Below are 9,919 nucleotides of genomic sequence, written 5' to 3'. Positions count from 1 at the left end.
GAAATGCAACAAGGTGACTACTGCCAACTGTGAATCAAATCATAGTGTTTAGATTTTTAAAGTCCTGCAGTTGGCTGGCTGATTTTTCAAGCTGACAAAGACAGACTTCACCTTTGATTCACCTCAGTTTGCCACTTTCTGACATTATCCTTTTTATGTATATCTGCTTCTTCATCATATCTACTTTAAATTATTGCTCTTTCCTTTCTGTCTTCCAGTTACCCTGTTGCCAGTGGAGGATAATGGAACGGCTGTGGTTCTCTTTGCTGTTGCTGGCAGCAGCATGCAGGGGACAGCCGTGTCCGAAACGCTGCATGTGCCAGAGCCTTTCCCCATCTCTCGCTATCCTCTGCTCCAAGACGGGCTTGCTGTTTGTTCCTGCTGCCATTGATCGACGCACCGTGGAGCTACGGCTTCAGGAGAACTTTATTACAGGTAACTGCGTTCCAGTCTGTCCTGCATTTCATTATTTTAATATGCCTCTGAAATTTGACTAGTATTCCAGCCTTTTGCAGCGAGTTTGCTTGGTTTGGCTGTATACATGAAAATGAACTAAAAGGCTGGCTGATAATTGGCAGCATATTTATCTTATTTCAGAACACTTGGTTGTAACTGAAGAGTTTGTTAATAGTGAGTACAAATGTTGGCTTCAGTCACGAAGCTTTTCTGTTGTCTCTGCCTGACAATGACTAATTTTTTTCTCATGAGCCTGAGTATTTCTTTTTAACTTTAATACTTTTTTTGTTATTTATGGTTCAGCATAGTTAAGCTCATTCATGATTCATCTGCTTATATCAAAGAGTGACTTTGAAACATACTTATTTTATAAGAACTGAAGTGCTGCTTTATCTTGTTATTTTAATCTGGATTCCCGTTAGTGCTCTATTCCTAGGTTCTCCAAAACAAAAGGCACACAAGCTATAAAAAAAGATCTAACAGTACCCTGAATGATCATTTAAATTTTAATTAATTTAAGTTTTGCATTACCCTGTTTGAGAGAACCACATTCAGTCTTCCTCTTATGTGTTGGTTTTACTTATTATCCTAAACTGTTTTATTTAGCCTTTTGTTTTTTCTATATTTTGTCAGTTTGTCTATTTATCTTTCTGTGAATTTGCTCACCATATATTTGCTTTCAATTTGACTTTTTTCTTGTATTAATTGTGACTTTTATCGAGCTGTATATTCTCCTGCATTCTCCGATCACCTTTCTTCTTTTCCCCTTCCTAGCTTCTGTTAGGTTTGTTGTTAATGTCATTAACATTCACATATGGAGTTTATTTTTATGAACAGTTTAATAGCATGAATGGACCAACAACTGGTTGAACAGAAAAATGAATTGAATCAATAGTTTTTATGGCTGAGGAGTCATATTTTCTGAAAAGTTGGCTGATGTCTGGAGGGACCTGACTTGCCCAGACCCACATAGCAAGCAGGTCTGGCCTGGATCTGGTATCAAGCTGGCACTACTGGTTGACTTCTGGCAAGACTTATGTCATCCAGATATGGGCCAGGCCTGGCATAGATGGTACTGTCTATGTGATGGCATGCCACATCTGGCCCAATTGTGGTTTGGGTTATGTGGCCCAGGCTCATAGAAAACAGGTCTGGCCTGGATCTGGCATCAAGCAGGCACTTCTGACTGACTGGTGTCGTGGCAAGGTGTATGTCAACCAGATGTGCACCAGGCCTGGCATAGATGGCACTGTCTATGTGATGGCATGCCATATCTGGCTCGATTGTGGTTTGGGTTATGTGCCCCAAGCCCATAGAAAACAGGTCTTCCCTGAATCTGGCATAAAGCTGGCACTTCTGACTGACCGGTGTCATGGCGAGGTGTATATCAACCAGATGTGGGCCATGTCTGGCAATGATGGCACTATTTATGTTCCTATTTTCCTATTTTAGTTAGAAGACCCAAATGCCATGTTGCAATACTATACTGCTATAGTTGCCAACATTTCAAATGCAGATTTGACAGGATTGTGTACATTTTATCCAAAACCTAGTGACAATTTACTTTATGAATGTAATTAGGAAGCACTCAGTCTAGGGAAAGTGTGTGATTGGGTGAATGTGGCATGTTGTATAGAGTATTTTGCGTAATCCAATAGAGTAGAAAAGCGCTATATAAGAATCAGTCCATTCACTGCGAACAGAGTTTTGTCATGTTACTTTTGCACTATTATGTTTCGGCACATGTTGTTATTACATGGCTTGATAAAGGTACACATTAGGCTGATATCTGGGCCAGCAGTGTGTCTGCAACTGGCCCGTGGCTGCACACAACTTAAACATGGCGGACCTTTGGTGGCCCAGATCAGGTTTGCCAGAGGTAATCCACACATGGGCCAGCACAGGACCACCAGTGTGTCTGCAGCTGGTCTTGTGCTGGCCCATGTGTGGGCCACCTCTGGCAAACCTGATCTGGGCCACCAAAAGGCCATCATTCCTTGTGGTATGTGGGCCATGTGTAAGCACATTGTGTGGGCCAGATTGGGGACATACCAATTTTGCTATGTGGGGAATGTCCTCCTTACCGCGTAGGAACTCTATTGCCCAATGTCATGGGGATTCCACTTTTCAGCCCCCCACTCAACATATTTACAGTTCATGAGCCAGCTGATGACTTCTCTGTGTACAGTATATAATGATTCTTAATTTACTTTGTTGATGAGGTCTTTTTATGTGTTTATTACGCTTGTTTCCAGCTGTCAGAAGAAAGGACTTTGCCAACATGACCAGCTTGTTGCATCTAACCCTGTCCAGAAACACCATCAGCCAGATTCTTCCTTCTGCTTTTAGTGACCTGCGACGCCTGAGAGCGCTCCACCTAGACTCTAATAGATTAACTGTGATAAAGGTAACATGGGTGGCTGGATGGATGACATTGAATTAAAAAGAGAGATCCCTGGTTTATTATAATCCACTCACATGTCGTTATCATTTCTTACTTACACCCACTCACTGCCTTTTGTTTTTCTTTTTTGACAACCAGGACGACCATTTTAAAGGTCTGACCAACCTTCGGCATCTGATCCTGGCCAATAACCAGCTTCACTCTATATCTCCCCATGCCTTTGATGACTTTCTGTCCACACTGGAAGACCTGGACCTTAGTTACAATAACCTTGCCCAGGTGCCCTGGGACACAATTGGACGCCTAACCAATGTCAACACCCTAAATATGGATCATAACCTCATAGAAAATGTTCCCCAGGGAGTATTCACCAACCTGCACAAACTGGCAAGGTAAGGACATAGAAAAGGGCAAATGGTGTGTTTTTTGTGATGTACAAATGCAGCATTGAATTGGTATATTGTTGCCTCTCCCTATTGGTTTTATAAATAACTCCCTTCTTCTCTTGTCCGTCCCTCCCCTTCTTTCTGTATGCCGTCCTTTAACAGGTTAGACATGACGTCGAACAAGCTAAAGAAAATTCCCCCAGACCCATTGTTCCTTAGAATCCCAGTTTATGCCAAGTCCAAAGGCTCCCCCCTCTCCTCTCTTGTGTTGAGTTTTGGAGGTAACCCTCTTCACTGTAACTGTGAACTTCTGTGGTTGAGGAGACTAACCAGAGAAGATGATCTGGAAACGTGCGCCTCTCCCCCAGACCTTAGTGCCAAGTATTTCTGGACTATACCGGAAGAGGTGATACTTTTTGCAATTTTTTAATAATTTTAAGTTTGACACTAGGCTTTTTTGTTCTATAACAAAAATAATAATAATATATCACTTTGACATTGGAAGTGTGACCTTATCTTTTTTTCATGGTAGGAGTTTATTTGTGACCCACCAGTTCTAACACGAAAGTCACCTCATACTGTGGCTATGGAAGGTCAGCCTGCCAGTCTGAAGTGCAAAGCAAATGGTGACCCTGAGCCTGAAGTCCACTGGATCAGCCCTGAAGGGCGACTCATATCCAATGGATCCAGGTAATAACAACAACATATGGTCTAGTTTAATCCAGTATACTACATTTCTTCCCTGTACATTGTAAATTCATTGAAAAATTAAAGTTGTGGTATTAATCTATGGAATATGACTTGCCCACTGAGTTTGCCACTATACATCTGGCAAACACACAGGCATATGCAACAGAGTTTTTACAATATTGTGCTCTTCCAGTTTTGTGCTATGTCAGAAAGTCAGATATTGTAGGGGGGTGTAGGCACTTGACATGTGCGGGCCAATCTGAAATGGTTCAGGACAATATTTGTTAAGGCCATAATCTCCTCACCTATAATGTATTGCTAAAATTTTCATTGGGTAACCCACTTGGCACAGGTATGAGTGCCTAGTTATGGTTTTGCATTAAAAACATGTATTATAAAATCACTGACAGTGTTTTGAGTGTTGTAACTCTTTTCTTTCAAAAGTCTTTTTTGATTCAGCAGTTGTAATTTGTATTACTCAAATTACAAAGGAAAATACATAAGTAGCATTTTTCTTGTCAAGTGCCACCTTTGGTTATGCCAAAGCACACAGTTAGAAACATTAGCATAACAGTCATTCTAAATATTGTCAACGTACCGTAGATATTGGTGGTATGATATTGTCAGTATCAGATACTCCTTATAATAATATCCAGTTTATCTAATAAGAATCCAGCAGACAGCTTACTTTTCGTAACATTCACATTTGACTTCATGTATCGATCAATTGATTGCTATCTTAATGATATTTCATTTTCCATTTCACTTTTTTTTCAGAACATTAGTCTTCCCTAATGGAAGCCTAGAGATCAATGTAACATCCCTAAAGGATTCAGGAAACTTCACCTGCATTGCCTCAAACACGGCAGGTGAATCCACGGGAAGGGTGGAGCTAGTCGTCACAGCAATGCCCCATCTGGCAAACAGCACAAGCCGCAGTCGAGATCCTTCTTCTGAACCAGCCCCTTCTGACATCCTGACCTCCTCCAAGGTTGCACTTCCCAACAATGAGACAAGAGGAGCAGACAGGAGGGTTTCATTGGTGGAGCTGACAGGAAACTCTGCCCTCATTAGATGGAGCAGTCAAACCCCTACATCTGGAGTCAGGATGTTCCAAGTCCAGTACAACAGCTCTGGGGACGACACACTCGTTTACAGGTTTGTCTGTCTGCACTGTCAATTCATTATTTGCCTTGTGTCTTTAAATTTTCTGTCTGATGTTTCTATGGTGTCATAATAGTAAAATGCATTTATCTATCTGCCTTTATGAGTTTGTAAGTGTGTGTATGGGTTTCTATGCATGGTTCTGTGTGTATCTGCAGCTTTGTGTAAGTTAATCAAGAGACATCAGCAAATGCAATGAGGATGAGGGCAGATGATAATGATAGTGTCATCCAGTCGTAAAAGTCTAATCAGGCGAAATGATAAAGACATCTGTGGTGGAACAGAGCCATTGTTGGGTACGGTGAATACGGGGGAATAAGGGCCAAATGTCACAAATGTCTGTTGAACAAGTTACAACGGTTGTCATTTAGTTTGCTTTATTGCTGTCCTGATGAGTTTGCTGTATGCTTTCTTTGTCAGCATTTACATTATAAATTTATGAATGAGTTAGTATTAAATGTTTTGTGGCTTTGTTTGAGGAGGACGGCAATGTCAGCACTATGTCAGATGTGACTCTGATTTGATCTGAGTGTCAAATATAGTTAACGTGTTAATGTGGAAAAGGGAGGAACATTACGTTAAGAAATGACTGAATCAAGAAGATACATGCTCTGATGGTTTATTTAGAACAAACTGTCATGTCAATAGAAATTGTAGAAGAATCAAAGATTCTTTCAAAGATGGATGGATGGAGTTGATTTTGTGGTTAAACATATTAATCACACAAAAGTAACGCCATGTTAGACTCTTATGAGACCTCAAAATTAAATGAGTAAATCATGATTATGTTCATTCTTATGACAGCAGGGCTTTTAAGTGGGATTTGGTCGAATTCTAGTCTTCTGAGATCTTGGAAGACTAAAATTACTCACCTCAAAAAAACTCCCAGAATTGATTTTTACTGTGACAGGCTATGTGACCTATGTTGTTGCTGCAACTCTGAGGTTTAGTGCTCTTTGTGCATTTATCCAATTGCATTCTACAATATGAGCAGATGGTAGATGGACTTTAATACTGTTATGGCTGCTTTACAGCCCCTAAACATAGTATATAATTAGAATTAGACAAGTGATACTAAAGACCATCATCAGCTTAAATTCAGACAGATGACCTAACCACATGACTTGCGGAACAGCGACCACAGACACCAGAAGCGACCTCACATAGATGTAGACCTTCCCAGATACGTGTCTTTTTGACACATTAACATCACCAGTGTGAATCTGAAAAACCAAAATAAATTGCAAAATACATTTTTAAGGAATAAAATGCAAACAAAAAAAGTCTGATGTAGCAAATTTGATACAATTTAAAACTCATACATGCAATGCTATCTTTAATTTGTTTTACTATTTTTTATTTCATTGGGAGGTTCACTAAACACCCCATTTTCAAAACATTTGAGCTTTCTGATAATTATTTCATGGTACAGGCTTTAAAGGGTTAAGGAAGTCAGGGAAAATCTCATCCAGGGGCTTGGCCACAGGGGAGTTTTTCTTTTAAACACCTCAGGCACAGTGATTGGCCAGGCATTACTTCCTGTACTAAGTGCATGTTAGTGAGGTTCAGGAGGCCTTTGAAGTATTCATTCCACCACCTGACAGTATCCTCAGTTGAGGTCAGCAGCACTCAGATTTGCATGTGGTTTGGCTACAAGTGCTTAGTTTAAAACCTAGATGGATTCTCTTTGGAACAACTTTCTTTCTCTTTCTCTCTAACCCTCTCTGTCTCTCACCCTCTTAATTCTTTTGGTTCTTTGGCATAAAAGACAAAAATTAAGACAGACTTGGGAACAATAAAACCTTGACCTTAATAAATAATCCCCGCTGATTCAAATAAGCAAATGAAGACATTCACCACTTTGAATTAGATACATATAAACTGACAGTTTGCTTACATTAAACATCTGATTTGCATCATTCAAGGAGCAGATCTTCTCATTTCTTAAAAAATTGCTCCTTGATAAATACTTGCAATTTTGTATACCATATTGTAAAGTGCTGCCTATGCATTTAATGCCATGTTGAAAAAAAATATCAGCAGGATGAAAAAAAGTTGGTGTATAAACCACACCATCATTTTTTTGATTGTTTAAAGCCTTGGGTTTATATAGGGATGCATTGCTGTTGGTGGTTCATATTCTGAGTTTTATTGATAAAGGGTTTCTTTGATACCTTTGATACAGGATGTTTCTTTGGAATTCAGTGAGGGAGATTTCTTTCCCTCTACTGCTTCATCGGCATTCAAGGAAAACGCATAGTTACCTACTACGAATCACTTCCAGGGGTTCCAGTTAAATTTGTTTCTAAGTTGTTCTTTTTAAAGTGCTCTTAGAATCTCTCACATTCGCTCTTGCTGTGTAAAAACCAAAATTATTGCCTAACTCTGTCTCTCTGAAAGCCTGGGTAAGCCCTACTTATTTTCAGTTCTATGGGGTTTTTACATATAAGGAGTTGTCGTGGCAACAGGTCTGGAAAATCTGCCAGATGTTAGATGCAATGTTGTGAGTGACAGGTGGCTTTAATAATATCTGACATGCGTATTTTGGACTATTTATTTATTATGTGAGCCACAAATTGAATGGTAAAATATTTCACTCTGTCTTCTGTGGTTGAAGAAGTAAATCAACAATGTTTTTACCGCTCTACAAAATTATCTAAAATCCAATTTAGCCTTTTTAGTCTTGATCAACAGTTATAATTCTGTCTCGGGGGAAATAAGTCTTGAAAGAACCTTTGACAGAATTGAATCCATTCGTGCTGACAGGAGAAAGAAAGTTCCTCTTCATTTGTGAAATTGCAACACTTGTGAGATGGAAATGGGGTTTTCAGAAATGTCCTTGTAATGTTGTTGTTTTTTAAGACCGGTCGGAGCGGGCAGAACTGCAGCCACATAAGCTAGCGCAATAATTTTTTTTCCATATGAAACCAGAGGAGTTGTACTTACATCTTATGCCATCAGCTTGTCCTAGGTCACGGTTAGCCGTAAAACATAGCTAAACGGTCAAAAATTAAAATAAGAAGACGCTCAAAATATATTTCCTGTGGTTGGAAACTATTTTGCACAACTTTTTTTGTATTTACAGTTTTGAGGGTTAAGCCTCTTAAATTACTCTAACTAGAAATATTTGTTAAAAAAACAAAAACAAAACGATTTTCAATTTTTTTGCAGTTTATTGCACTTTTTTGCAATTTATGTAGTTACTGTGGACTTAATGCATACATATTGTTAAAATTTAGGCTATAATGGTTGTATTGATGAATAGCAACTTGAAATACTCCCACAAAAGGCACTGCAGCATGTAAAAATATGACAATAAGCTCTGGCGGACTTGGTTCTATGTTAGGTCCTAAAGCAAGATAAGATGCGTGGTTATGGAAAATATTTTGCTTCAACTATCTATTTAACTATCTATTAGTTATATATATATTTAACATATGAGGAGCATAGTAATAATCTACATTGAGGTATAAACATCATACCAAAATATTTCCTTGTTTCTTTAGAAAAAACAGTTACTTTGTAATTTTATAATGTATTTTTAAAATATATCCTATTGCAGCTAATTCCAATGTGTTAGTACGTATTCATGAGTAAGTATTAATCTTTACATACAATAATTAATTCATTAAAAAATCATCATATGTATTTATGCTATGTAACATTATTGTTATACTGCTTTATTAGGTAAACACGTTCAACTGTTTGTTTAAATATCAGTTAATCACAGGGTAATGACTGCATAGACTGTATTTAAACATGTAGACATGGTCAAGATGACCTGCTGAAGTTCAAACTAAGCATCAGAATCAGGAATAAAAGTGATTTAAGTGACTTTGAATATGGCATGATAGTTGTTGGTGTCAGAAAGGCAGGTCTGAGTGTTTCAGAAACTGCTGATCTACTGGGATTTTCCACTACCATCTCTAGGATTTACAGAGAATGGTTAGTAAAAGAGAAAATATCCAGTAAGCAGCAGGTCTCTGGTCAGAGTAAAAGGGCAGACTTTGAGCTTTTCTTTAGGCTTCTTTCTTTGAGCTGATGGGAAGGTAAGACGAACTCAAATAACCACTTGTTACTTGTTAGGCACAATGAACAGCGGAAGATTGGAAATATGTTGTCTGTTCTGACTAGTCTCAAATTCACATGTGACATTTGAATGGTAGGGTCAACATTTGCCATAAACAACATGATGCATAGATTCATCCTGCGCTGTACCAACAGGTCAGATGGTGGAATAATAGTGGGGGATATGCACACTTTGGGCCACTTATTACCACGCATTATTTAAACACCACAGCCTGAGTATTGTTGATGACCATGTTCTTCCCTTTATGACCACAGTGTATCCAGCTGCTGGGTAACATATAATGGCACAAAGCTTAGATCATCTCAAACTTAGTTCCCTGCACTAAAAAAGCTTCCACAATTACCACATCTAAATCCAATAGCGCTCCCTCAGAATGGCAGGAGATTCACAGATGAATTTGCAACAACTGTGTGATGCTTTCAACATGGACCAAAGGCTTGTTGAATCTTTGGGACAAAGAATTAAGATGGTTTTGAAGGAAAAATGGGGTCCAACCCAGTATTAGCAAGATGCAACTAATGAAGTAGTCGGTGAGTGTATGCCTAAAATTATACCCATTGCAATAGTTTTGTTTTTTTCCTGTTTTGCTTGTTAAAAGAAACTTTATTTTAACCCAGAGTAGACCGCACCTCTCGCTCTGTGGTAGCTGGGATAGCCTCCAGCCACCCCGCAACCCTGATAAGGATAATCAAAAGTTAATGGATGGAGTGATGGAAAATCTTTTATAAG

The 9,919-nt window shown here is 38.9% G+C and overlaps 1 protein-coding gene across 1 annotated transcript in view; it reads left to right on the top strand.

Annotated features, from left to right (window-relative positions):
* Positions 1-242: 242 nt before the first annotated feature.
* The window catches only part of LOC146618781 (leucine-rich repeat and fibronectin type III domain-containing protein 1-like protein), a 73,828-nt gene continuing 64,151 nt past the window's right edge, over positions 243-9,919 (top strand). The window contains exons 1-6 of the mRNA XM_085369996.1: positions 243-435; positions 2,712-2,863; positions 2,999-3,252; positions 3,409-3,652; positions 3,779-3,936; positions 4,714-5,094. Coding sequence (XP_085226122.1) covers positions 243-435; positions 2,712-2,863; positions 2,999-3,252; positions 3,409-3,652; positions 3,779-3,936; positions 4,714-5,094 — 1,382 coding nt within the window. The remainder of the gene's footprint in view (positions 436-2,711; positions 2,864-2,998; positions 3,253-3,408; positions 3,653-3,778; positions 3,937-4,713; positions 5,095-9,919) is intronic.

This window comes from Diplotaxodon limnothrissa, linkage group LG14 (genome assembly GCF_057381915.1).
Source record: "Diplotaxodon limnothrissa isolate DT_005_m linkage group LG14, D_limnothrissa_male_GT1.1, whole genome shotgun sequence".
In the NCBI taxonomy this organism is placed as follows: domain Eukaryota; kingdom Metazoa; phylum Chordata; class Actinopteri; order Cichliformes; family Cichlidae; genus Diplotaxodon; species Diplotaxodon limnothrissa.
The sequence above is the reverse complement of the archived record's forward strand: the minus strand, read 5'-3'. Positions and strand labels throughout refer to the sequence as shown.